Source organism: Plecotus auritus (genome assembly GCF_963455305.1).
Source record: "Plecotus auritus genome assembly, chromosome: 10".
NCBI classification, from domain to species: domain Eukaryota; kingdom Metazoa; phylum Chordata; class Mammalia; order Chiroptera; family Vespertilionidae; genus Plecotus; species Plecotus auritus.
Genome location: NC_137785.1, coordinates 13893126 through 13921076, shown reverse-complemented (window position 1 = coordinate 13921076; position 27951 = coordinate 13893126). Strand labels below are relative to the sequence as shown.

The following is a 27951-nucleotide window of genomic DNA, read 5'->3' as shown; positions in this document are numbered from 1 at the left end:
ACCAAAGGGTTGTGGGTTCGATTCCCTGTCAAGTGTAGGTACCTGGGTTTCTGGTTTGCTCCCCACCCCGGGTCAGGGTGCATGCAGAAGGCAGCCAGTCGATGTGTCTCACATTGATGTTTCTCTCTCCCTCTCTACCTTCCTTCCACTTGCTCTGAAAAGCAATGGAAAAAATATCCTCCTGTGAAGATTAATAAAACACAACAAAATCTACCCCACAAGGTGGGCTCTGCAGCAGCAGAGTAGGAATTCAGAGCCCAGGAATCAGGTGGGACAGGTTCAAGACCTGGCTCTGCCACTTTTTTTGTTGTATGATCTGGGTAAGTGCATTGACCTCTGCAAATCTGTGTCCTCATTTGTAAAATGGAGAGGATACTAGTATCTTCTGGGGTGATCTTTAGCTGATTAGGGGTGGGGAGTCAGTCAGCCACAATTAGATTTGAGGGTGGGATAACTTGCGCTTCTGGGAGGGAGCTAGGGCAGCGCCTTACAGGATTTAACGCTACAGTTCCGCACCAGTAGTGGCTGAGGACAGAAAGGATGGTCTGAAAGTGTGTACCGTGTGAGGATGGCGTCTGGACATGTTGCATGAAGCGAGACTATACAAGGTCTCTTAGGCCATCAGAAAGTCCTTAAATTTCCTCCTAAAGGCAGAAGGAGCTATGGAAAGGAGTTGGGGGGGGGGGGGGTGGCGGGGAGAGAAAGAACGGAGACAGGGCCTTGCTCAGGATTAGGGGATCCAGGGGGCCTTCGGTTAATAGCTTAGAAACACTGACCCTCAAGGTTGTAACTTTATTCTAGTCTGAGAAACCACCCATTTTTCAGAGATGGGTAACAAGCCCCAGAGAGGAGAGGAATAGGTGTTCAAGGTCACAGAGGCAATTGACAGTAGGGCTAGACTCCCGGCCCCGGTTCCGCGTTGGGCTTGGCGCAGCCTTGCCTGAGCCGCACGCACCAGCGGCATGACCCTCCAACCCCGGGAGACAGCGGATAAATCCACTTCCCGCCCCCAGAATCTTCGGTCTCGGAACGTGGCCACTTCGGGGAGCAGGGGCCATGCCGGGCCTTTTCGCCCCCGCGCACCCCTTTTCACCTCCCCCATTGGCTTATTCTAGGAAGGGCGATGTCTGAGGACCCTGTGGTCACCTTGTCCTCCGCGCGCTCCACGGCGAAAGAGACCTGCGCAGGCGCGTGAAGGGAGCCTTCAGGGCCCGCGCTTTACGACACTTGTGCAGCAGCGGCAGCTGTAATTCGGCACTCCTTCGCGACGATTAGGCCGGGTGCCGCTGGTGGCTGTTGCCAGGGTGGGGGTCGCTTTGCGGCATGGCGATGGCGGAGGGCGAGCGGGCTGAGTGTCCTGAGCCCCCCCAAGACGAACCCCCGGCTGATGGCGCACTGAAGCGGGCAGAGGAGCTCAAGACGCAGGCCAACGACTACTTCAAAGGTGCGCCCGCTCTGGAGGTGGCGAAGGGGGGTGGAGAGCTGCCCAGGTCGAGGGGCGCCGGGCCCGCGCGGAACCATGGCAACGCGGAGCGGCAGCCTGCGCCCGAGCCCTGCACTACCAAGTGACCGGGCGTGGGGAGGCCCGTGGAGGCCCAGGATGGCGCTACCCAGGGGCGACAGAGGGGGCTTCTGAGGGAAAAGGTGATACCTAAAAGTGGCGGACGGAGCGGATGCTGCTAACTATGGAGACTGAGGAGGGTGCTACCAAGTGTGGGGCGGGAGGTGGGAAGGGAATGAGGGTTCCACCAAATGTGAGACCCCGAGAGCTGCTAGTTTGTGGTGACACCTGAAGAGGACGCTATCAAGTTTTGACATGGGGCGGGGTAGTGATGGCGCTACCCAGTGGGGAGACCTGGGGTGGGTGGCGCCAAGTGGGGGTTGAGGGGGACAGTCTCAGTAGAGAATCGTGAGAGTGAGGAATAGATCATGAGAATGGAGGGCAAGGAAGTAGGAGATGTGGGGAGGCCCTGGGAGTAGAGGTGGGAGAATCCCAAGAATAGTATGTATGACAGGATCTTGAGAAAGAGAAAGATATGGGCGCACTCATTCATTCATTCAACATGTTAGTTGAACATCTGCTATGTGCTAAGGACTGTGCTAGATTCTGGGGAGGTAGCAACCAATGAGATAGATGCAGCCCTGCCCCTATACAGCTTGTAATTTAGCAGGAGGGTCAAACAATGAGTTACTGCACAAATTAATAAAATACTTAGAAATTGTGATGAGTGCTTTGCGGGGGGGGGGGGGGCGGGGGGAGAACCAGTGTGAAGAAGATGATGAGGGTTGAGTTGGAGTCTGCATTAAGGAGGTGGTCCGGGCCCTAACCAGTTTGGCTTGGTGGATAGAGCGTCGGCCTGCGGACTGAAGGGTCCCGGGTTCGATTCTGGTCAAGGACATGTACCTTGGTTGCGGGCACATTCCCAGTGGGGGGCGTGCAGGAGGCGGCTGATCCGATATTTCTCTCTCATCGATGTTTCTAACTCTCTCTCCCTCTCCCTTCCTCTCTGTAAAAAATCAATAAAATATATATATAAAAAAAAAGGTGGTCCGGGAAGGCCTCACTGAGAAGGCATTGAAGTTGAGCGGAATTGGGGAGGAGTGCTCCTGGTGGGCGGAGCCTCGTGTGCAAAGACCTGAGGTAGGAAATGAGAGGACGCTCGTGGACCTGGAACTTGAGCACGTTAGTGGGGAGATGGATACAAATGAGGTTAGGACAGGGGCCAGGTCATGTAGGGTTTCATAAGTCATTCCAAGGACTGGTTTGGATTTTGCTCAGCCATCCAAGAGGAGACTTTGAGTCGATGGATAGGCCAGCGTGGAGTTCTGAGGAGAGCATCCGCCTATGGATGGAATAGAACACGCTGGGAATGGATGAGGTTAGCCCGGAAGAGAAGGGGCCAAAGACGGAACCTTGAGGAATTCTCATGTTTAGAACAGAAGAGGAAGAGGCCGAGGAGGGGTGGTCAGTGGAGTAGAAAGAAAATCGGGGAAAGTGTCAGGAAAGATGAGAGAAGAGAGTGCTTCTAGAAGGAGGGGGCTGGGCCCTGGGTCAGATGCGGCCCAGGTGAGCACAGAGCATCGACCATTGGATTTGGCTCCATGAGTGTTGATGGTAGTCTTGACCAGAGCAGGCTCTGGGGAATGATGGGGGTGGTGGCCAACTAGGAGGACACTGAAGATGGAATGGGAGGTGTGGAAGTGGAGATAGCAAATGTTGACGGTGTTTGAGTATTTTGGTTCTGAAGGGGAGTGGAGAAGTGGGGGAGGGAGCTGCTTTTTTGAAGGATGGAAGAGAGTGGGGTCTGGTGCATGTGAGAGAGAATTGATCCTATAGGAGAGAGGGGAGAATTGATCCTATAGGAGAGGGGGGAGAATTGATCTTATAGGAGAGGGGGGAGAATTGATCCTATAGGAGAGAGGGGAGAATTGCAGCAACAAAGCCCTGGGGAAGGGGGTGGGGAGTGGAATGAATTAGAGGCCTCGGGGAGAATTGGCCCTCAGTGGGAGCACAGACAGATTCAGAGTGGGAAAGTGTGATGGGCTGAGGGAGGAGGTGGGACTGGTGAGAGATGGGGAGGGGGAGCCCTGAAGTCCAGGTCAGGGAGAAGGATGGCACCCTGGAGGGGTAGGGAGCCATGAAAGGTTTTAAGAGAGGAGCAGCATGGTCTGATTTGTATTTGAAAAAGAACCCCCCCCCCCCCCCCCCCCCTGCCTTGTGAAGCTTGGACACAAGGGTTAGTCTGGAGACCAGAAAGGAGACTGGAATCATGGACAGGTGAAAGGTGGTAGAGCTGCTGACCAGGCTGGAGAGACGGGAACTAACTCAAGAAATGTTTCAGAGTGGCTGCCTGGAGAGAGGGAAGAGGGAACTCCGGGCAGAGAACAGATGGCAAAGGCCTGGCACTGAGATAGGATGTGGGGCCGGAGTGTGAGAGGCAGGAGGAGTCAGTTTTGGTGAGTCTGCAGGGAGGAACCTGCGCTTTCTTTCCGCCCAGGACTCTGGGGAGCTATGGCCTGTTCTGAGCAGGGAAGGGACACGGTCAGGTTTGTGCTTTAAAAATCCCCTCTGGAGGGGCAGGACTGCTGGGGCGGGACCCTGGGCCGGAGAGGATGAAGGCCAGGCCAGGGTGGATGGGTCCAAAGGGATGGAAATGAGTAGGTTAGAGAGATGTTCAGGAGGCGGATGTGACGGAACATGGTGACTGCCTGGCTGTGGGGCTGAGGGATCAGGAGGTGTCCAGGATAAAGCCCGTCTGCAGCTGGGGGATGGCATGGAAGGTGGTGTTATCCCTGACATGGGGCTTGGGAGGAGCAGCATGTGTGGGGGTTGATGCTAAGGCGAAGTAAGAATTCTGGGAAATAGTAAACAATGGGGAGGTGCTCCTTGCCCCTCAGGACCTGGGATCTGAGTTGTCAGGAGCCCCGGGCTGGGCGGGCAGTCAGAGGTCCTGGCGGTGAGCTGGCATGGAGAACGCCCCTCCTGGGTCGGGCCCTTCTCTGTATGGCAGGCAGCAGCAGGCACACAGCCCTAGCCTCTGGAATGACAATAAAAAGAATAATTGCAGCTCCCCTAATTGAGCCCCTGTGGTGGCCAGGTACCGCTTTGTTTAATCCTCCCTGGAGCCCTGGGCGGCAGGTAGGGGCAGCCCTGCCTGTTTTATAGAGGAAGCTGAGGCTCAGAAGTGAAACCACGTGCCAAGGTCTGAGTGTGTGAGCAGCAGAACCCGGATATCCTCCTTCCTCACCACATGCTGGGCTCCCACTGGCTTTACCCTGACCGCCCTGGCCCCTGCAGGGTGAAGAGGGTACCAGGCATTCAGAAGATTCCCGCCCACACCCACCTTTCCCCCAGCAAGGCTGGCCCCTCTGTGAGCTCAGGCCCATTCCAGAGGCCCTGGCAGAGCCCTGTCCCTGATGTCGTTCAGCTCCCTTCCCTTCTCCCTGGGCCTGTCAGCCCCCAAACCTTATTTCTTCCTCTTCCCTGCTGTGTGACAGAAGACAGCCTCTCTGTGCCCCTCCTCATCTCTACACTGGGGACTGTCTTGATGATTAAATGCACTCAGATTAAACACATAGAACAGGCCCAGGATATGGTGGGGTCTTTGGGCAGCTGTGTGCAGTAGCGGACCCTCCCATTTCCTCTGCTCCATTCTCCTTCCCTTCGCTTAGTCATTCATTTGCTTCTTTTTCAAGTATCTGCTGTAGCCACATCTCACACATGAGTTCATTTAGCCAACCACCCCATGAGCAGGGTTGTTTGTGACTCCACATTTCAGATCATCAAACTGAGGCTCAGAGAGGAGAGGCTCTTTGCCCGAGGTCTCATGGTTGGGATCTGCAGAGCTGGATGCCAGATTCTCAGACACCAGGCTTTCTGTCCCATGCCAGACGGCCATTCAAGTAACACCTCGCCCAACAAGAGAGCTGGCCAGTCAGCCTCTGGAACCCTGCCAGGGAGCCGGAAGGAGTCTTCGAAGGCACTGGCATTCCAGGGAGGGTCGGTTCTGCCCTTGCTTGTTTCTGGGAAGTCCTGGGCCTGCCCACCAGGGCTCACAGTCCTGGGGGGACATATTCATCACTTAACAATGACAATCCAGAGTGGAATGTGCAGGGCTGAGATAGGTAAGCCTGGAGGGGTACCTGACCCAGCCTGGGGGTCAAGGCGGGCTTCCTGAAGGAAGGGACATCAAGCGTTAAGATTGCCAGATGTTAGCCTGCAAAAGGAATCGTTATATTGTTCCTGGCCATCTCCCTAGGACCTGGTTTCTTTCTCTAGTGTTGGTTATTGGGTTAGTTTCCCTCCCTCCCTCCCTTCCAGAACAATCAATGGAGTTTGGAACCCTATTCCATTCTCTTTCTTTACCCGGCTCACTCCTTCTCACCCTACTCACCCTACGGGTCTCAGCTCGATATCCCCCCTGGCTTCCCAGCCCTCAGCACTCTCGATGATCACATTATGGGGATAGATCTGTGTATTGTCCCCACCCCAGTCCCCACTGGACTATGAGCCCAGGAAGGGCAGGACTGAGGGGTGCTGTACCCTTAGACAGGGCAAGCACTCAAAAAGAAGTAAGACAGACAAGGCCCTTGCCCTCATGGGGCTTAACTTGAAATTGGGGAGGTGGATTATAAGCAAACAAACAAAAATCTAATGGTTTATCAGATGACTCGGGAGAAAAGTAAAGTGGGAGTTAGGGCAGGAATTTCCATTTTAAGCCAGGTATTAAGAGGGCTCTCTCAAGGTGTCCAAGGATACCCAGCGAAGAAGAGTCAGAGCCAGGGATGGGGCCTAGGCCACCTGCCCCTGTATCTGTTCCTGCCCCTGTGCCAGGCTCCCCCAGAGGCTTCCAGGTGTGGAGGGTGAGAGGGGGGCATTTGGGCCTTGGCCTGGCTCAGAATCCCCGCCTGCCACTTGTGGTGTGACCTCAATTATGGGCTTTGCCTCAATGAGCCTCAGTCTCCTCATCTGGAAAATGGAGCTAATGTAGTTGTCCTCAGGGTTGTTATGAGGGTTCAGTGAAGGGACTCATGTACCAAGAGCCCTGTGTGGCCCATAGTACATCATGGTTCTCCAGTTCTGACAAGCCTTGGTCTTCTGCCTGTCGAATGGCCTCCTGGGAGGGGTTTGAGCCTGGCTTTGCTAATATAGACTGGCTGTTTGACCTTGAGAAAGACCTAATGACTCATCTGTAAAGTGAGCAGCAGATGGTGCTTATGCCATGGAGATGTGAGGATTCCACGGGTTGAGATGTAGAGTGCAGGGCACAACCATAGCTCATTTTATTTTATTTATTTTTAAAATATATTTTATTGATTTTTTACAGAGAGGAAGGGAGAGGGAGAGAGAGTTAGAAACATCGATGAGAGAGAAACATCAATCAGCTGCCTCCTGCACACCTCCTACTGGGGATGTGCCTGCAATCAAGGTACATGCCCTTGACTGGAATCGAACCTGGGACCTTTCATTTTTTTTTTTTAAATATATTTTATTGATACTTTACAGAGAGGAAGGGAGAGGGATAGAGAGCTAGAAACATCGATGAGAGAGAAACATCGATCAGCTGCCTCCTGCACACCTCCCACTGGGGATGGGCCGCAACCAAGGTACATGCCCTTGACCGGAATCGAACCTGGGACCTTTCAGTCCACAGGCCGACACTCTATCCACTGAGCCAAACCAGTTAGGGCAATGATAGCTCATTTTAAATAAAATTGATCTTTTACCCTTGGCCAGGTCACATCCTCTTGGTCCATACCTGGAACATCAATGTCCAGATCTCACTGTGGCCGTGGCCTTCAGGATCTGTCCTGCCAGCCTCCATGCCCTCATCGGCACCCTACCCCAGCTCACCCTGTCCCAGCCACACCAGCCTCTCACTCCCCCCACCCCACCCTCCAGGGCCTTTGTCCCCGCTGTTCCTTTTGTCAGGAATGCTCTTCTTCAGTCTGGTTTGTCCCTTCCTTGGGTCTTGGCTGATATGTCCCCTTCTTTTTTTTCTTTTTTTTTTTTTTTTTTAAATATATTTTATTGATATTTCACAGAGAGGAAGGGAGAGGGATAGAGAGCTAGAAACATCGATGAGAGAGTAACATCGATCAGCTGCCTCCTGCACACCTCCCACTGAGGATGTGCCCGCAACCAAGGTACATGCCCTTGACCGGAATCGAACCTGGGACCTTTCAGTCCGCAGGCCGACGCTCTATCCACTGAGCCAAACCGGTTTTGGCTGATATGTCCCCTTCTTATTGAGGACCAAGTAGCTTCCTTCTCCTTCCCCACTTCATGTTCTAGGCCCCCTCTTTGGGCTTGTGTCCTTGCTCTGAGGGGCTGGGCAGTCGAGGGGCTCAGGGCATGTTCACGTTTGCTGGTTTATATCTCAGGAGCATGTCCGCTCTGGGCCATGGGGAGGATTCAGGGAGACCCGCCTGAGGTCCTGAAAGGAGGGCCACCTGGCCTGGGGCCTGGAGGACTCATGGGTGGGTGGGCGAGTGTGTGGAAATGACCTTGGGTCCTGGAGATTTGGTCATGAGGAGATGAGGCCTATGTTAGTGTGGGACAGTTGGGACAGGAAAGGGGGGCCGGCCAAAGAGACATTGCTGAGCTCAGCTCTGGACCTCAGCTTCCCCAGCTGTAAATGGGGAGACGGCCAATACCCAACCTAGGACCTGTTCTTGCTGGTGGGCAGCGGCCCTGCTTCATGCCTCCTCCTCCTCTGTCTCCACAGCCAAGGACTACGAGAACGCAATCAAGTTCTACAGCCAGGCCATCGAGCTGAACCCCAGCAATGCCATCTACTATGGCAACCGCAGCCTGGCCTACCTGCGCACTGAGTGCTATGGCTACGCACTGGCTGATGCCACACGGGCCATCGAGATGGACAAGAAGTACATTAAGGGCTACTACCGCCGGGCTGCCAGCAACATGGCACTGGGCAAGTTCCGAGCCGCCCTGCGCGACTACGAGACGGTGAGCCAGGCCTCTGGGAGTAGGCCAGCTCCCTGAGCCAGGTGGATGCTGAGGGCCGATGGGGCGGGCAGGGGAAGGTGTGCGATGTGCATGCCTGGAGGGGGAGGTGGGAGAATGCCATTCACGAGTTACTCAGCATCTACTCATCCAGCAAATGCATGAGGCCCTTTGTCCCGGAGCAACTGCCTGGGTTCATATCCTGGCTCTGCCGTTACTCTCTGGGTTACTTGGGCAAGTTACCTGGCCCCCTGTGCCTTCTTTTCCACATCTGTGAAATGGGAGAGCAGTGGGGCCTACCTCTATGGCAGTGGTTCTCAACCTTCCTAATGCCGCGACCCTTTAATACAGTTCCTCATGTTGTGGTGACCCCCAACCATAAAATTATTTTCGTTACTGCTTCATAACTGTAATTTTGCTACTGTTAGGAATTGTAATGTAAATATGTGTTTTCCGATGGTCTTAGGCTCTACAGCAGTGGTTCTCAACCTGTGGGTCGCGACCCACAGGCTGAGAACCGCTAGCAGGGTCGCCTACGAGCATCGGAAAACACGTATTTACATTACAATTCCTAACAGTAGCAAAATTACAGTTATGAAGCAGCAACGAAAATGATTTTATGATTGGGGGTCACCACAACACGAGGAACTGTATTAAAGGGTCGCGGCATTAGGAAGGTTGAGAACCACTGCTCTATGGGTTGCCATGAAGAGTAAGTGAGTTTCTGCTTTTCGAGTGTTTTGCACACGGTCAGTGTTCTGTGACAGTGTGCTGTCATCATTATTGTTCTCTCTGTTGAATGAGAGCCACAGCCTTTCTTCAGTGGAGCTGATGGTTCAGAGGCGAGCATGTAAACAGAATCCATGCAGCTGAGGACACGTGCTGGGAGGAACTAGAGTGGGGTGATGTGCTCTAGCGCCGTGGTCGGCAAACCGCGGCTCGCGAGCCACATGCGGCTCTTTGGCCCCTTGAGTGTGGCTCTTCCACAAAATACCATGGCCTGGGCAAGTCTATTTTGAAGAAGTGGCATTAGAAGAAGTTTAAGTTTAAAAAATTTGGCTCTCAAAAGAAATTTTAATCGTTGTACTGTTGGTATTTGGCTCTGTTGACTAATGAGTTTGCCGACCACTGCTCTAGAGGAAGAGCAGGGGTGGGATGTGTTGTGATGAGGGATGGGACCCCCTCAGTCACCTGCCGTTCCCGCTGTAATTGCTCTGCTCTGATAATAGTAATAATGATAGTTGGAAGGACCCACAGAGTACATGCCTTCATGCCAGGCACCTTCTGCAGCTTTCACATCAGCTGGCTGAATGAATTGTGGCTCTGTGAGGTGGGGACTGTGGTTACCCCATTGTACAGATGAGGCCCAGGGGGGTAAGGCACCTGCCCCCCAACATGAAGCTGGTGGAAGGATCGCAGAGCTTGGATTTGAACGCAGGCAGCCCGGCCTGCCAGCCCGTCTCCCCTGCCTCAGAGAGTTAGCTTCCTGAGAGTCGGGGTTCATTTGTTCTGTTCATTGGGATGGTGCACCCTGCAGTGGCTCAGTCAGCATTTGTGGAGCGAATTCTTATTCTGCCCTCAATACACACACACCCTCCTCTCATTTCACTCCTGCACACATTGAGCAGCTTCTGCTGTGTAGGGAGGGCGGCCAGGGGGGCTAGGAGGCACAGGCTGCAGTGGGAGGGATCCTGGTTGGACTGCCCGGCCTGGCTGCTGGCCGCTGGCCTCGGTGAAGGGTGGATTTCAGGCCTAGTGAAAGCTGAACCAAGCCTCGGGCCAGAGGACACCTGTGTCAGGGTGGGGGCAGAGGTGTGCAGGGAGCAGGTAATTTAGAAACTGAGGGACAAAATGAAGGAGGATGCTGGGTGACACCCTGGAGGATGAGGAAAGGAACAGCAGAACAGAGTCCTTGTTAGCTTGGGCTCCCAAGCCATTCCTCAGTGAACCCTCTCCCCTGTCCCTCCCTGGTGTCCTCCCTCATCGGGAATGGTGACAAGAGAGTGGCTGTGGGGCTCGGTGAAGTGGTGTGAGTAAAGGTCATTGGGGCTGGAGGGCTCAGTAATGAATAACCCAGAAGGACAGTGGGGGTTGGATGGGAGCAGGGCTTTGCGAGGGCTCCGGGTCAGGGTGGGGGGTCCTAGAGTGGGAGCTGGGCCTGGAGGGGGCGTTTGAAAGTGAGATCTGACCACAGGTCTTCCCCACTCCCAGGGCTGCAGGAAAGAAAGGCTTTTCCTGGGATGAGGAGCAGGGGTTCTTCCTGCGGCTCTGGCCCGGACTGGGCCCTAGCCTCGCATTCTCGGTGAGACCGAGATGGTTCGGGCCAGCCATCCTGTGTGTACCACGTCTGAACTTGATCCCCGGCCTTGTAGATGTCGTCGTGGGGCGGGGGGCGGTTTCACAGTCTTTTTCAAATCAACTTGAGGTGGGGTCACACCCAGCCTTTATTGTGGGGGCTCTGCCTGCAGCATTGGAGAGTCCCCATTGTGAGCCTGAGATCCTTGCAGGCCTGGGCCTGGGTCTGGCCCACCCTTGGCCAACCACCCTCATGCCTGCAGGCTGGTCACCCTTCTCCATTCTGCATTCTGACATGTTTCATCAGCCTCTGGGTGCAGGCAGAGGGGCCAGGCCCTGGGGCTGCTCCCCCTCCAGTCTCTACCTCCTACCCTCCGAGCTGTCTTATGACATGTGACTCTCATGGAGGGTGTGCCCAGGCCCCCGCTCAGATCTGGGCATCCTTGGAGGTGGAGCCAAGATGTGACCTTGGTTGCACAAACAAGCCCAAGGTTCTGCCTCAGCAGCCTGGGCCCTCTGCTGGAGGGCCTTTCCTTTCGCAACCTGTTTCTTGTCTGTGTGCTCACTGTGGGCCTGGCTCTGTTGTGAGCTCTTTGCATGAATGAGTTCAGTTTATTTTACAGGAAGGAAACGGGTCTAGAGAGGGGAGCCCCTCCTCCAAGGTCACCCAGCAGAGAAGTGGCAGAGCTGGGACTTGAACCCAGAGTCTGTGCTTGTAACTATTAGAGCCTGTGAAGTCAGTGTAATGGTTTGAGACCACTTTCATCAAATACAATGAAGAAGAAAAAAGGTCAATATTTGGAGAACGTTGTGTATATATGGTTCTGTGAAAAAAATGTTCATTTGTGTGAATTTAGATGTGTGTTAGGTGTGACATAAAATATGTATTTCTTACGTGAGTCAGTCTGCAGGCCACTGGTGCAGCCGGAGGCACCGGCCCCCTGACCAGGATGCCCAGCTCAGCTGCGCAGCTCTGAGGGCTCGTCTCCAGCATCAGTGTCCTCGTCTGTGAAAGGGGGAGGAGAGTAGGGGCTGCCTCAGTGACCTCATGAGGATTAAAGGAGATCGGTACATTAGGGTAGGACCTGCCCCCACTTAGCACTCGGTGCGTTTTCTCCTGGGGGTTTTGGGGGGACACCTGAGGCCCATGGGAAGCACTGTGTTAGGGGCCTGGGAGCTGGCGTAGTCTCCATTCTGAGGCCAAGCCTCGGATACTCAGCTCCCCTCTCCATGGGTCCATGATGAACCCTCCAACCCAGCCTCCCTCATCTCCAAGTTAATCCTTCCACAGGGACCCTTGCCCCAGGATTCCCTGCCCCTTCATTGGGTCCTCTTCCTGGGTTCTTTCCTAGCTGCGGTGGAGCTCGGGTGGTCACGTGGGCCCAGGCTGGATCTGGGGTCTCCTCTGCACTCCCTCCTCGCCCCTTCCTGGGATTTGTTGGGTTGGGTTTGTAATATGCTTTGCATTTGGGTTCTTACGGCAGAGTCTACGCAGTCAGGTAAACGTGTGTCTGCCTTGCAAGCCCACGCAGGCCTGTACCTAAGGTATGGACATGTGATAGTCGCAGGCTAGTCAGAGCTAAAACCCAGTACAGTGCTCAACACAGTTGGGACCTTAATGCCCTAATAACTCGTGATCTTCTTAGCAACCCTGTGCATTGGGGCCTGTTGTCCTGACTTACAGGCGAGGAAGCTGAGGCCCGAGAGAGGTCACTCCCCCGAGGCCCCCCAGCCAGGAGCTGATAGTCTGCTACCAGAGTCAGGCTCCTGACCACTGGGTGTTCACCGTGGGCACCAGTTCCCTGGCGCAGTGCTTGCCCTCAGCTCAGGCCGTGTACTCGATGGCCTTCCTCTCCTCCCCTCGCCTCCCCTCCCTTCCCCTCCCCTCCCCTCCCTTCCCCTTCCCTTCCCTCCCTTCCCCTCCCCAGAGGAGTGTTGGCTGAATTAATTCACTAGAGGGTCTCCACCTGTGGGCTGAAAACCCAAGTGTCATACTTAAGACTGTTGCAGTGCAGTGCCTGCCCAAGAAACCTGGCTTCCCTCCAGCTTGGGCGGACGCGGTACCTCTCTGGCTGTCCATTATCGTGTCATTATAGATAATCTTAATGTCCATCACGTGTTGTCATGTAGGTCCCCTGAGGTCAGGAGCACTTGCCTTGGGGCCTGGCTCCTGCTGCTGGTCTATAGTCTCTCACCCTCAGTTCCAAACCCAAGCCATTCTGAAAACCAGTTTTTCCAGTAGATTTGGGCAACTCATTTGGTGGCAAAATCTGACCTGAACTAATGAGAGGCTGTTCATGGTCTTGATTGCTCCCACGTGATGTGACTAGAGGTTTGGGAGTGTGTGATGAGCAGGTGCCACTCAGACCTGCTGGGGTGTCAGATAACAGCGCGAGCACTGTGTCACCTTGATGAAACCCAGAGACTTCCCAGTTCCCAGACACATGCAGCCCCCTGGCTTCTAGGGGTTGCCAAGCTGTGCTGTCATGTCAGCGATTCCAGCATAATTGCCTGTGAGCAGTCCCAGCTGCAGTACCACTTTCTGAAAACATCGTTTTATTTTGAGAGTGTTACAGGAAGTAATAGAGAGATCCCCTTCTCCCAGGTTCCCCAGTGACATAACTACATAAACATCACAGCCAGGAGGCTGGCGTTGATACGATCCAGGTACCACTTTTTAAAGAAAAATGCAGCCTTAAGTTCTGACCTACCCGGCCTCCACTCCTGAAGAGCCCGCCCCATCCCTCGGGTCTGAATCACTGGCCGCCTTCCCCAGATGCCTGACAGGGGCTCCCCTTCCCCCCAGGTAGCGAGTAACAGCAGCAGCCGCAGTCCCGGGCACGAGCCCTGGCTCACTGCTAGGCCCTGTGATGGCCTGATGTTAAATTCTCACACCACCCTCCACAGGGCTGCTAGCACCCTCCCCACTTTCTAGAAGCTGAGGAGGCCTGAGGTGGGGCTGCTTGCCCAGGAAGGCCTGACCCCAGAGAGGGCGCTCATGGCCACTTCCCCACACTGCCGCCGTGGAGGGCGTACAGGGCGCTGTGGGGACGGGTGGCATTGGTCAGGGAGGGAACATGTCTCAGCGTGTGTGGTAGAAGTCAGGAGCCTACACGGAAGGGAACAGAATCCTGGCTTCTGGGGCCGGTGACACCTCTCTGGGCCTCAGTTTCCTCATCCATCAAATGGGATTGTGAGAACACCACATAGAGCTACTTGAGGATAAAATGAGCAAGTTAATTGCTTACAACAGCGTCAGGCACATAAAAAGTGTCAGAAAATTAGCCGTGTTTTTGCTTTCTGCTTCTGTTACTGCTCCTGCGCCTCTTCCATTGTCAGGGTTTGTCCCCATCCTCCACCCCAGACTGGGCCACCGTCCAGGGGCTTGTGGGAGCCCCGAGGGGTGCCTGACCCAGCCTGAGTGACGGGAAGGGGAGACCTGGAGGAGGAGGAGCTGGAAAGGACTTGGAGGTGGGAGGGAGTGAGGTGTTCTGGGCCAGGGCAGCCCGTACAGGACCTGGGGTGAGAGGAGATGGTGCCTGTGGGATTGGAGGTCGGCCTGGCTGGGCAGTGCTGGGCAAACAAAGCGGTTCTCATGAGCCAGGCCAGGTGGTGGTTTGGACTTTATCCCGGGGTGTGGACTCTTAACGTCTCCCTGCCGGGAAGGACTCCAGGGGATGGCTGGTTCTGCCTCCCTCCCAAGCCTCGCACCGCACCCATACCCCAGGTGGAGCTGCCTGGCAGGGTGCCCTAGCCTGAGCCTGTCCAGACAGGGAGGAAGCCATCGCCAGCCACAGCCAGCTTTCTACCATACGCCTGGTCTGCACAGTCATTCCCAGCGTAGATGAGCCGCACTGACCCTCGGGTTAGTGAGTGAGCCTCTGCACAGGCGTCTGACTCACTCTGCCAGGCCTTCTAGGGGGCATCACCACCCCTCTCTGCCCCTCCTCACCCCGCACAGGAGTTGTGGGGCCGCTAATAACAATGACAGTAGCACATAACTATCTGAGGCTCAGAGAGGGGGAGTCACTTGCCCAAGGTCACACAGCAAGCAAGTGGCAGTACAGGGATCAGAATCCAGCCCTCTGTGCTTCTGAGTTTGGAGGATGCAAGATTGGAGGAAGCCGGTAGAGGGAACGGAGGGGACGGGCTCTGTACTGAGAACTTATGCGTTCCCAAGCTCTTTTTACATATGAGCTGGTTTAACCAGCACAGCAGCCTGGGCAAGGGGCCATAAGGAGCCGTCGACGTTTACGCAGGGTTGACTCTGGCCTGGCGCAGCTGCACACACTGCACAGTGTTCATTCATTTAGTCTTCACAGCTGGCTTCGGAGGCAGGTACTCCTACCACTCCATCTTAGAGAGGAAACTGAGCCACAGAGGCACACTCACTTGTCCAAGATTGCTCCACTGATGATTGGTGGAGCTGGGATTTGAACCCAGGTAACCTGGGTCTGGGGCCCACTTCCCTTCAGAAGAGGAAACGGAGGGAACTCATTTGTCCTGCATCTCCCAGCAGCCCAAGGTCCAGCCAGGAACGGGTGCCACTCAGTGCTGGCTGTGCATGTACCCTTCCTCATGCCCAGGAGTCTTGGCCGGTGGAGCCTGTTATCGCCTTCGTTCTGTAGATGAAGAAACTGAAGTTCAAGGAACCGGGGTCACCCAGTGGTCATTGGCCCTTCGGATGAGTCTGGGCCATTAATCATGACTTTAGACCCCGCACATCCTTTCCTCTCAATCCCACCCACTTGGATGTTGACGGTAATAATAGCAGTAGAGTGTGCCTCAGCGCTCTGGTTCTGAGGAGGAACCAGAAGCTGAACACGTGCTCCTCGGATGGGGCAGTTTTATTTTAATCATAGAGCTAAGGTTTATTAAGATCTTGGTGTGGGTTACTGTGCTTACCCCTCACAGCAGCCCTGTGTGGTCCAGTTTGGGGATGCAGGAACCTAGGCCTGGGGTGAGAGGTGTCCAGGGTTGCCCCACTAGCGCATGACGGCCTGGGTGGTCTGGCTTCATCCTTCACGGAGCCCAAGTCCGGGCAGACCAGGGGCAGCTGTGGCATCCCCACCTCCTGACTGCTGTCTGCCCCCTCCTCGGCCTGAGCCTTGATGCCTCCTCCCTTCCTCCCGCCCTTCCTCTCCCATCCTTCCCCATCCTTCTTCCCTCCATCCCTCCCTCCCTCCCTCTCCCTTATTTCCCTCCTCTACCCCTGCCTGCCCAGGTGGTAAAGGTGAAGCCCCACGACAAAGACGCCAAAATGAAATACCAGGAGTGCAACAAGATCGTGAAGCAGAAGGCCTTTGAGCGGGCCATCGCGGGCGACGAGCACAAGCGCTCCGTTGTGGACTCGCTGGACATCGAGAGCATGAGTGAGTCGGGCCCAGGATTCAGCCACACCCAGTCCAGAGCATTCCACAAACATGCGTGGCCTCGCCATTCCCTGTGCACACTGTGGGGTGGGGAGCTGGGGCTCGGGTGGCCTCTGGTCCCTGTCCCCAGGCTGCTGTCTGTTGCTTCCCTCCCTGCCTTCCTAGGGAATCCAGAGTCCAGATTTGGGATTTGAGTTCCCCAGTTTGGGAGATGTGGATGAGCACCTCCTCCTCCTGCCCACCCCTCACGGGCCTCCTGTGTCTGATTTGTCTCTAGGTCTTCTAGGCACTCAGATGATTCACTCATTCATGCCACAGCTAATTGCTGAGCACCGACTATGTGCCAGACGCTGTTCTAGACACTGCCCTCATGGAGCTGGTGTTCTAGTGGGGAGAGAGATGATTAGTCAACAAATGAACTAATAGTGTTAAGTGCTAAAAAATCAAATAGGCAGAGGAGAGAGAGAGGCACAACAGGCAGGGAGGTCAGGGAGAGGGCCTCTGAGCTGACCCAAATGGGAGGAGCAGGCCGTGAGGGGACCTGCTAGGGAGTGGAATCCTCTCTCATTCCTTCACATCTTCACCTGAGCGTCCAGAGCTGTGTCTGCCCCATGCCTGGGAGCCAGGCCCCCCTTCCACCCTCACAGTGACTGTGGCCACTGACCCGTTCCTTCATTCACACATTAGCTATCGAGGATGAGTACAGCGGGCCCAAGCTCGAGGACGGCAAGGTGACAATCACCTTCATGAAGGAGCTCATGCAATGGTACAAGGACCAGAAGAAATTGCACCGGAAATGCGCCTACCAGGTAACGCATCTGTTAGGCGCGGTGCAAGGCTGTGACCCCCGGGTGGCATCACAGTGCTGGCTGCTGAAACAGCCACAAAGAGAAGGGTGGCAACAGTAGCTTAACACTTGCTGAGCTAGGGGTATGCTGGGCATCGCGAATTCTCTGTTTCTGATATTGTTATGTTTTTTATTTTCAGCATTTCCATTCAGTTCTTTTAAATAGTTTCCTTATCTCGGCCCCATATGTTCATGCATGTTGTCTCCCTTTTCCACTAGACCCTTTAACACATTTATCAGAGTTATTTTAAAGTCTCTATCTGGTAATTCCACCATCTGGGTCATCTCTGGGTCTGCTTCTGCTGTCTGTTCTTCACATGCCAGCTTTTTATTGTGTGCCAGACATTCTGTGTAGAAGAGACTGAGATCAAACTTCTCAGCAGAAAACGGCAGGACTTCCTTCTGCCAGGCAGCTAGTGTGAGGGCTGTCAGTCTCACCTGCGGTCGGGCGGCTGTGGTTGGACTGAGTTCACCGCTGGCTTTAAATGTTTCAGAGTCTCCCTTCAGCAGGGCTTGGGATGCCAGCAAGCGATGTAGTCATGTTGTGAAGTCTCCAGCTTTGGAACTATGAGAGCGCTGATTTCCAGGCGCACTGCCAGAGATTTGGGTTGCTGGGGAGTTCTCTGTTTCCAGTCTCGCCCCCCACTTTTGTGCCTCCGGAAGTCTACCCCACCCCCCACCCCCCATGCTGCCCTGCGCCTCGCCTCCTTTGACAGCCAGTAAGGGAGTTGGTGGGTGAGGGCAGAGGTGTTGTGGAGCTGGGGCTCTCAGCTGTCACAGGACAGCCCACGCAGGACATGGACTTCTGCTCCCTCCCCCAGCCATGGCGGACTTGCCCTCCTGGAGGAGACCAGGATGAAAGCGGCCATGTCTTCTCTCCCAAGGAAGGATTGATTTAAGTTTCTTTGCATCCTCAGCTCTTGGATGTTTTTTTGTGTGTGTGTGTTTTGTTTTTTGTTTTTTAATTTTCTTGGGATTTTGGCTTGTTTTCATCATTAGGACAAGAGTGACAGTCTTTTATAGTTTTATTAGAGGCCCGGTGCACGGGATTTGTGCACTGGTGGGGGGCGTGGCCTGCGGGGATCAGCCCACTGTGGGAGCGCTGCTCATCTCGGTCAGGTCAGCGGAGCAGCTGTGGACCCGCCCTCTGAGCAGCTGTTCTGAGCACTCACCTCTCCAGGGGACTCCGTTGGGGCTGGGCCCAGGGACAATAGCACTGAGAGGCGGAGGCCACGAACCCGCCTCCCAGCCTCCAGGGTCAGCTCTGTAAGCCTGGCGGTGGTGTTGCGTGGCCTGCAGGCATCTGGAGGAGGCTGGAGCGAGGAGGCAACGATCGCAGCCCGGGTTTCTGCTCATTGGCCAGAGCTTTGCAGCGGGAGCAGCTGCTCATCCCGGTGGGCGCTCCCACTAAGGGGCAGCTCCTGTGTTGAGTGTCTGCCCCCTGGTGGTCAGTGCACAGCACAGTGACTGGTCCTTCTGGTCGTTCCACCATTCGGTCGCTGGGATTTATTTTATAGGATATGTTCTGAGCAGAGTGGACATGTACTTTTTCTTTTTAATATATTTTTATTGATTTCAGAAAGGAAGGGAGAGGGAGAGAGAAACATCAATGATGAGAGAGAATGAACAAACGGGCTAGGGCTCATCCATGTGTTTCATGATGCTGATTATTTTAAGAGAAACCAAGACTGTCAGTTTTCATGTGAAATAACTTCGATGTTGAAATGCCGTAGAGGTCACTTGGGTCACAGTTTGGGGGATACTTCTGGCCCCAGCAAGCACCCATTTGTCTGGGCCTCCCCCTGCCCATTCCTCTCCCTCCCCCTCAGCCCAGCAGGTTGAATCTAATGAGTCCAGGCCCTCTGGGGGCTGGGGGGCAGGCAGGCCCTCCGCCAGTCCCACTCACAGCCTGCCCTGCCTTCCAGATCCTGGTACAGGTCAAAGAGGTCCTTTCCAAGCTGAGCACGCTCGTGGAGACCACGCTTAAAGAGGTGCGCGCTGTGGGGCGGTGTGGGTGGGCCAGGTGGGGCTCCCTGGCTGGGGAGGGGCCACGGAGCTCAGAAACTCACAGGCCCACCTGGCTTGGTCTGCCTTCCCTCTCCTTCCACCCCGTGTCTGTCTCCCTGGATGTTCTTCTTCTCCTGGCCTCCTGGTCTCTGTCCCACCCTCTTCATGTCTGTGTCCTCTGCCTGTGTCTTTGCATGGTTCTTCTCGGTCTGCCATGACCTCTTGCCTCTCCCCTCCCTTCTGCCCCCTCCCCACATCTCTCTCTGGGCCCCTCCCTCTCCGGTGGCCTCTTTTCTTCCAGACAGAGAAGATTACAGTGTGCGGGGACACCCATGGCCAGTTCTATGACCTCCTCAACATATTTGAACTCAACGGTTTACCCTCAGACACCAACCCCTATGTATCCTTCTCAGAAGAGCAAACCCCTCTCCCCCAGCCTGGATTTGGGAGAGGAGCCCCCAGCAGAGAAGAAGCCTGAGCACTTACTCGGCACCGGGATGTGGGTGGACACAGCCAGGCCAGTCCCATGTGCTGTGTGACCAGAGCAGGCGGCGCAGTCTCTCTGGGCCCCAGCTTCTCTTTATCTTGAAACTAGAGGCCCGATGCACGAAATTCATGCAAGGGGCTCGGCCCTCGCAGTCCCGGCTTCGTCCGGCTGTCCGGTCTAATTAGCTTATTACACTTCTATTATTATAGATTATAGATAGGGCTGCTACAAGATCATCTACAGCATCCGGCACTGCCCACACTGGGTGCCCTTGGCTTTGCTACTTTCAGCTGTGGGACCATAGCAGTTAACTTCACCTGTGGGTGCCTCAGCTTCTTCATTGCAAAATGGGGATGATCATAGGGCCTGCCTCATGGGTTACTGAGAGGAGTCGAGGAGTTAATGTATGTGAAGTGCTAAGGGGCCCACAGTCAGTGCTCTATAAGTATTTACGTGTCATTTGTGCTAATTGCCTGATAAATGGCCACTGTTAGGTCCAGCAGGCCTGAGCAGTGTTGGGTGGGAGGGTCCGCGTCCCATTTCCCCTGGGGCTTGGGGCTATATTTGGGGGAGAGCTGAAGCAGGCTGAACACCTAGTGTCTGCCCCTCCACCATGAGTTTCCCTGAGAAACAGGTGAGGTTGGGGACCTCAGTACATCCTACTAAGGCTCAGAGAGGCCAAACTGCTGCGCCAGAGCCACACAGTGAGGAGAGACAAAAGCCAGATCCCCCAGGCCCTGCTAACATCCTTGTTCCTAGGGAGGTGCTGACAGGAGCCGTGGGTGTGGAGAGACTAGGGAAGGAGCCCCCCCCCCCCCCCCCCGCCGCCTTGTTTTCCTTAGCAGGGCAGATATTTAATGGCGACTTTGTGGACCGAGGCTCTTTCTCCGTAGAAGTGATCCTCACCCTTTTTGGCTTTAAGCTCCTGTACCCAGATCACTTCCACCTGCTTCGAGGTGAGCCGGAGGCAGCAGGAGCTGGGATCAGTGTGGGGTGCTGGCGGGCCCTGGCTTTCTCCTCTGTGAACCTCCATTGTCGCACCGTGAAGCAGGGAGACCAGTTGCAGCTGAGTGTGTGTTGTGTGTTCATGGAGGGCTGCCCTGTCGGGTCGGGCAGGTGTGCACTGCACATGGCCTTACACACATGGAGCTCTGTGGGCCTTGAGGAGTTGGGTCACGGGAGGGCTTGGAGCAGAGGAGGGTAAGGGGCTGACTTGGGTGTTAACAGGGTCCCTTGGGCCTCTGTGTGGTGAACAGACCAAGGGCGGGAGCAAAATGTGGCATTGGCCCCAGGGGTTGGGAGCAGTGGTTTTGGCTGGAGCGCCTGGAGGCCTGTGGCTGCCACTGACAGACAGGGAAGACCAACAGGAAGAGCAGGGTATGAGACTGGAAAGACACCAGCCACTCCCATGGCAGTTCCTACAGCCCGGGTGCCCCTCCAGAAAAGAGGCTGAGAGCAGTGTCCACACCTCATCAGTGTCTTTGGGGGGCCAGGGAGCTGAGGCATGAACCTCATTGGCGTGGAGCCGCCACACAAGCCTCCCTGGGCCCCCTTGGTTGAGTCAGGGCTCCTGGGTGGGCGGCAGAGGCTGAGGTTTCTCTCCGTCCTGCTGTTGGTCAGGCAACCACGAAACGGACAACATGAACCAGATCTATGGCTTCGAGGGCGAGGTGAAGGCCAAGTACACAGCGCAGATGTACGAGCTCTTCAGTGAGGTGTTTGAGTGGCTCCCCCTGGCCCAGTGCATCAACGGCAAAGTGCTGGTGAGAATGGCAGCCGGGACCCACGGGCCCTCTTCCCTACCCGCCTCCCATAGGGCCACGCGTGGGCAGATGTGCTGCCGAAGAAGTCGAAGGGATGGGGGGTTGGGAAACGTCCGGCGCCTCCCCCTCACACAGCTGTCCCCACCCTAAACCCTAGATCATGCACGGGGGCTTGTTCAGTGAGGACGGCGTCACCCTGGACGATATCAGGAAGATCGAACGGAATCGGCAGCCCCCAGATTCAGGTGACTGGGCGGGCCGCGTGACAGCCCCTTCCCTCCCGGGGCCTCGGGGTGTCAGGCCTGGGCTCAGATGGGAGCTGCTGCGACCAGGGCCCTGCCCTTGGGAGGACAGCAAGACTGAGCCTCAGCTTCCTTAACCGCCGCCTGGGTCAGTGCACCCCCCTCCCCTGCTGGCGAGGGAGCATTCGTGTCCTGGGCCCGGGGCACACTTCAGTCACTGATTTATTTATGAGTCAGCTCCCGGCCTCGAGTGGTGTAGGGGCTTCTGTTCAAGTGACTGGGACAGACAGCTGAGGATTCACATGCGAGCAAGCACGCGCGCGCGCGCGCGCACACACACGGGAAGTGTCACGGAGGGCATGGGCTGTGCTGTGGGGTGGGCTGGAAGGTGGTCTGTGAGCACCCACCCCAGGCAGGCAGGCCAGTCCCTGACGTTCCCCTCTGCCTCCCCTCCAGGTCCCATGTGCGACCTGCTCTGGTCAGACCCCCAGCCACAGGTCAGTTTGCCCAGGGGCCATGGACGGTGGGTGTGGGCAGGGGCATGACAGGTGGGCCGGCACGCTAAGCTCCCTGTATCCCCAGAACGGGCGCTCGGTCAGTAAGCGGGGCGTGAGCTGCCAGTTTGGGCCCGATGTCACCAAGGCCTTCCTGGAGGAGAACCACCTGGACTACATCATCCGCAGCCACGAGGTCAAGGCCGAGGGCTACGAGGTGGCGCACGGTGGCCGCTGCGTCACCGTGTTCTCTGCCCCCAACTACTGGTGCGTCCTCATCACCCCCACACATCCGGGCCTCTCTCCCCAGCCCCCCTGGCTTTTACTTTTTATGATAGAAGATTCTAAAGATATATAGGAGTAGATAAAATAGTATAATGAACACCCACATACCCATCACCCAGGTTCAACAGAACCAGCTCCGGTCCCTCTCCAGTGCTCACCGCCCCACCGCGGGTGGTTTTAAAGCAAACCCCAGGCATCTCTTCCACCCATTGATACCCCAGTGTTTCTGAGAGCGCTTTTCTATGCATCACCTACGTACCACTGTCAGGCCTTGACCGAAGGTCACCGACCCCAGCCGGAGTCCATTCCCCCGCCTCATACATGTCTCTCCGGGTGATTTCTCCCAAGCAGGACCCAAACGAGGGCCACCTTTCCCGTCTCCTAATCTTTGCATTCCCTGTCCCTTGCCATTTTTTGGTGAAAACCAGGCCCCCTGCCTGTGTTCAGGACCAGGCCAATTCCAGTCTCGGGGGCCGGCCACCATGTGCCTCTGTCCCCTGTGTCTGCTGGGGCTGAGCCAGGCCTGGTCCGGTTAGAACCTAGGACTTGGCAGGAGTCCTGCTTCCGCCCCCACCCCCCATCCTGTCTCCCTGCTCCCCCGCCCCTCATGTCTCACCCTCCTCCCCCCTTCCCCCTCCTCGCTTGAGCCCCCTCTTCCATCAGGATTCCTCTCTTTCCCACACCTGTCCTCTGTGACCTTGACTCAACATTTGTCTCAGTGTCTGCCATGACTGTCCTTCCATCTCCCGTTTTTCTCTCAGCCTTTCTGCCATTCAGCCACCCAGGTTTTCTCTCTGTCCCCCCGCCTCTCGCTCCCTCTCTTTCCTTGCTGCCCAGCCCTTTTCTATCCCTCAGCCCCGCCCCGCCCAACTGGCCGCTCTGCCCCTGTCCCCACAGTGACCAGATGGGGAACAAAGCCTCCTACATCCACCTCCGGGGCTCCGACCTGCGGCCCCAGTTCCACCAGTTCACAGCAGTGGTGAGTCACCCCTGGCCCCCGCTCTGCCTGGGCAAGAAGTGGCTGAGAGGCTGGGGAATGGGGAGACTGCATAACAACTGGGGGGACAGGTTGGTGCCTGCATCTGGTGCTCAGAGACAGCCCTAATGCTGCCTGTCTCTGTCTCTGTCTGTCCCCCTGTGTCTGGTTCACAGCCTCATCCTGACGTCAAGCCCATGGCCTATGCCAGCACACTGCTGCAGCTGGGGATGATGTGAGGCCACATTGGACCCCCTTTTACTTTGTAAAGTTTGTATTTATTCCCCTTTAGGTTTGCAGAGGGGGTGGGGGGCCTGCCAGAGAGTCTGCTCCCTGGACACAGAAGGAGGAGGTGGAGAGAGGCTGGGTTGGGGTGCTGTCCCGGGCATTTGGGAGGGAGGCCAGCTGTGGTGAGGGGCGGGGCCCAGAGGCTTCCCCGCCCCCCTCGTTTGCATGGCCCCTCCCCTGCTAAAGCAATAGGGCCCCGCCATAGGAAGACCCTTGTAGGAGGGTCATCAGGGAGGCCTCGCCTGCACCCACTCCTGGCAGCCCCAGGGAGGGGCTAGCTAGGCTGGGGCTCACCCCCTTCCCCAGCTATTTTATGTCTGTAATTAAATATGTTAAAATAAAGTCATTATTGTAAGTCAGCTTGTCTCGGATGGTAGAGCCACCAGAGCTGCTAAAATTAGGGTGACCACCTACCTCATAGGAAATACGGGGGGGCGGCCCCTCCTAGCCCATTTCCCTGGAGCTGCCCAGCGGGGCTCGGAGCTGACCAGCCCTTCTGTCCACCTGTCTTGAGGGAGAGTTGCGCTGCCTGGGATGGAGAACCCCTGCCAGAAACATTATACACACAAGGAGACGAAGTGAAGGGTGTGCCAGCAAGGCTGGGTCAGCGGAAGCTGGAGGAAACTTGCTCTCTGCGGACGCCAGCAACTGCTTACTGAGGCTGCTGGATGCTCCCTGCCCCGGCCTCTTGCAGCCCCGCCCCCGCCCTCTCGCAGTCCAGGGCAGACCCCTTTCACAGCGGGCCCAACTTTGGTTCTGACAGCACACAACGAGGCAGACACCCACCACCAAGGAAGATCAGAAGGTTTCCCACCACTCCCTCCCTCTCCTCCATCGGAGGTTAATGCTCAGTCCCATGCAGGCTGCCCTGCCTGGCCTGGGCCCTTTGGAGAAACTCCTGGTTTCTAGTCTGAGCTCTCCAGGACCCACCCTTTCCCTGGGAGACGTAGCCCTGAGGATTGTCTCCGGGCACTGACACCGGATGGAGGTTGGAATCTGCCGAGTACTTTGTCCTCCTTGGTTGCCTCCCCAGGGGCAGAAATGAGGGGATCACATCCTAATCCTCGGTTGGCGTTTCGGGCGGCTCTGCGGGCAGGCTCCCCTCGGTAAAACAAGTCGGCATTTTGGGAATGTGGACGCGGGTTTGAGTGTCCTGAAGGAGAGAGGCGTGAGTCCCAGTTGGCCAATCGCGTTCGTTTCCCATGAGAGGAGTGCTGTGAGTCCTTCCGGCCCGCGGAGGGCGTTCAGCTGTGCGGCCGCCAGGCTCCCAGGCACCAGGTGCTGGGGTGTCCCCGCTGCAGCACCGCAGGAGCCCCCAGGCTGCCTCGCGCTCAGTCTCCTGCAGTGGTGTCCGGGTCGGCTCCATTCCCCCTCAGGGTTTCCTCGAGATCTGCGCTCTGTGTCACCAGCCACAGCGATACTGTGTCTGTACCTCTACCACATCTACACAGACCGCTACAGCCTGCCTGCGGCTGCAGCCACGTGTACAGCTGTGTCCTTGTCTATGTGCAGTGTAGCCACGTCAGAATCTAGATTCAGATCTGTGCCCACGTTTGTGTTGGTCTCTGGGCCTTGCTGGAACAAATCCCCACAAACCGGATGCCTAAAACCACAGAAATGTATTCTGGCCTAATCCTGGGGCCTGGAGTCTCCCCCAAGGGCCCGAGGGGAGAATTGGCCTGCTGCTCCCAGTTTCTCGGGGCTCTTGGCTCCAGACGCTCCCTTCAGCTTTCCATGGCCTCCTTGTCTCTGTCCTCTCTTCTGTCTCGTAATGACACTTGTCATTGGATTTAGAGCCCAATTGAATCTCCAGGGTGACCTCACTTGAGATCCTTAATGATATTTCAAAGATCTTTTTTCCAAGTGAGGTCACAATTGAAGGTTCCAGGTTAGAACATGGATGTATTTGGGGGCTGGTGGGGGTCACCATTCAACCCACTGTAATATGTAAATCTGTCCACATCTGTCTCCTTATCTATATCCCTATCTAGATATACGTATCTATCATCTACAAATATTGTTATCTCTATCTAGGGACTAGGTTATAAGTATACAACCAGATAGCATTGGGAGTCATCTTTCTGATCAAAGAATCCTTGCTGATTTTAATGTTTTATGATTTTATATTTATCCAAGTTCAATGAATATGTATTACTCTTATAACAAAAAAAATAGAAATCTATAGCTATATTGAGGAATATAGGAAAATCTTAATTGTCCTCCTCTCCTGCCCGTTTCAGGGGGGCTGCCCCATCCTCTCTGTCACCCAGAGTGTGGTCCCAGCCCCCTTCCCCTTCCCCTCCCCTATGGCTCTCTAGGCAGCTGCCCTCCCATCTTCCCCTTGTCCTGCCCCCTTCCCCTCCCCTATGGCTCTCTAGGCAGCTGCCCTCCCATCTTCCCCTTGTTTGCCCCCGTGGGGTCAGCTTCTGTCACCCTGGCCAAGGGTTCTTTTCCAGATTGAGGGTTGATGGTGCTCTTTCCCTGTTTAGGCAAATCCATCCCTCGGTGTCCTCAGGATAAATCCCTAGCAGAGCCCACTGGCAGAGTCTGGCCTTACCTTGCCATGAACCCTTCACCCCAATTAAAGCTGAATTCAAGAATTGGGGTCTTATATACTATAGGTTATTTTTAGGCTTCAGAAAACTGCTCTGTGTGTGTGTAAGTACGCATTTGGGTATAAATATTGAATATGGGGGAGGGGAATATGTGGAATCCCTAAAATTAAAAATGCAACCAAACTGAACATTAAAAATAGTACTTTAGCCTTGGCCAGTGTGCTCAATGGTTAGAGCGCTGGCCTGCACACTGGAGGGTCACAGGTTCGATTCCTGGTCAAGGGCAGGTACTTGGGTTGTAGGTTCATCCCAGCACCCCTGTTGGGGCACATTCAGGAGGCAACCAATCTACGTGTCTCTCTCAGATCAATAGTTCTCTCTGAAGAATCACTGGAAAAAATGTCTCACTCCTTGGGTAAGGATAACAAGTTAAGTAAATAAGTAGCATGTGGTAGCTGGAGAATGAGTGAGGGCAGAGGTAACAATAGTGGCCAACACCACTGATCTGAAGTACGTGTAAACAGTCAAATGAGTATTTGGAGATTCAAGTAAAAAACCATCTTCTCCGACTTGGTCACACTTCCCGCCAGGAGCCAGCACTCGCCCAGCTCTGGTGAGTGCTCTCCCTCGCCCGGCCACGCCCCGGTGAGCCCTGGAAGGCCCCGGTGAGCCCTGGAAGGCCCTGGCAGGCACTACGCTCCTGCAGCGCAGGCTCCAGTCACTGGCACTTCCGTTGAGGCATACACTCCGCAACAGCACTGGTCAGCCTGAAGAGATTTCAGGCCTGTGTTTTCCTCTGGCTTCAGTCAGCAAATACTTTATTATGTTCTCTATATGAAACTTAAGATAAATGGCTTGGGAATCGTAAAATGAAATCATTCTGTTAGAAGTGTCGCAGTAATGAGAGACTGGATATCTGGGTGAATGGAATCCACAGAGGACTGTTTTTAAACAAATCCACCCTTATTCCATTGTATGTGTTGGTTACCAGCTGTCTATGGAAAAAAGATGCTGAAGAAGTGAACATGGTGCATAGAAGATTTGAAGATTTTCCTTAGAACTACCTTACACCTGTGGCCTCTAGTCAGAACTCTTAAAATATATGTGTGTCTGTGTGTGTATCCTATATAATAAAACCCTAATATGCAAATCGACTGAACAGCAGAATGACCAGTCGCTATGATGCACTTTGAGTGACTGCCCGCCCCCCCTCACCCCCACTGAGAGCGACTAGCAGTGGCAGGCGGGGCCAGCTAGGCACCAGCCACCAGCCAAGGCGGGTATCAGCGCCTCCCCCCCACCCCATCGCCCTACCCACTGGTCGTCCCACAGATTGGCCTGATTGCCGGCCAGGCCTAGGGACCCTACCCTATATATTGGGAACAGTCTCAGATTTAAGAATGAAAACCTGGCAAGGCTGCTCTAACACTGAAAAAACAGGATGATGCAGCGATGACATGCATGGACTCTGGCTTGCACATTTTGTGGTCAGCCCTGATTCTGACACTTATAACTGTGTGACAGAGCCAGTTAACTTCTCTCTGTTTCAATTTTTCCACCCATAAGATGGGGAAAATGGTACTACTGCCTCGGAAGGATCATGTTATGTACTACTTTTTATAATCAGGGCAAAAAAATGTAGCTGCCCATACAACAGCAAGATGCCTTTCACCTGTATGAAAAGTATGGTCACTGGTGCATGCAGTGTCCTGGATTGCGAGAGGGATGTCCGACTGCTGGTTTAGGCCCCATCCCCAGAGTTTGGTCCTAAACTGGCAGTCGGACATGCCCCGAGGGTGCAGGCCGGGCTGAGGGACCCCCCTCTCATGCACGAATTTCATGCACTGGGCCTCCAGTATTTATTTATTTATTT

The 27951-nt window shown here is 55.2% G+C and overlaps 1 protein-coding gene across 1 annotated transcript; it reads left to right on the top strand.

Moving 5' to 3' along the window:
• The first annotated feature begins 1236 nt into the window (after nt 1-1236).
• On the top strand, nt 1237-23882 carry PPP5C (protein phosphatase 5 catalytic subunit). The gene is made up of 13 exons (XM_080644449.1): nt 1237-1444; nt 8229-8470; nt 15987-16134; nt 16822-16943; nt 18907-18972; nt 19290-19388; nt 20326-20431; nt 21096-21238; nt 21396-21483; nt 21937-21977; nt 22063-22241; nt 23157-23238; nt 23412-23882. The coding sequence occupies exons 1-13, from the start codon at nt 1324-1326 to the stop codon at nt 23472-23474; spliced, it is 1500 nt and encodes a 499-aa protein (XP_080500575.1). The 5' UTR covers nt 1237-1323; the 3' UTR covers nt 23475-23882.
• The last annotated feature ends 4069 nt before the right edge of the window (nt 23883-27951 follow it).

Excerpts from the sequence above, each read along its gene's own strand:
- PPP5C (XM_080644449.1), top strand. The coding sequence starts at position 1,324 with ATGGCGATGGCGGAGGGCGAGCGGGCTGAGTGTCCTGAGCCCCCCCAA. Across the intron at positions 18,973-19,289 it reads TGGAGACCACGCTTAAAGAG|ACAGAGAAGATTACAGTGTG; the intron begins GTGCGCGCTGTG and ends CTTTTCTTCCAG. Across the intron at positions 21,484-21,936 it reads TCGGCAGCCCCCAGATTCAG|GTCCCATGTGCGACCTGCTC; the intron begins GTGACTGGGCGG and ends CCTCCCCTCCAG.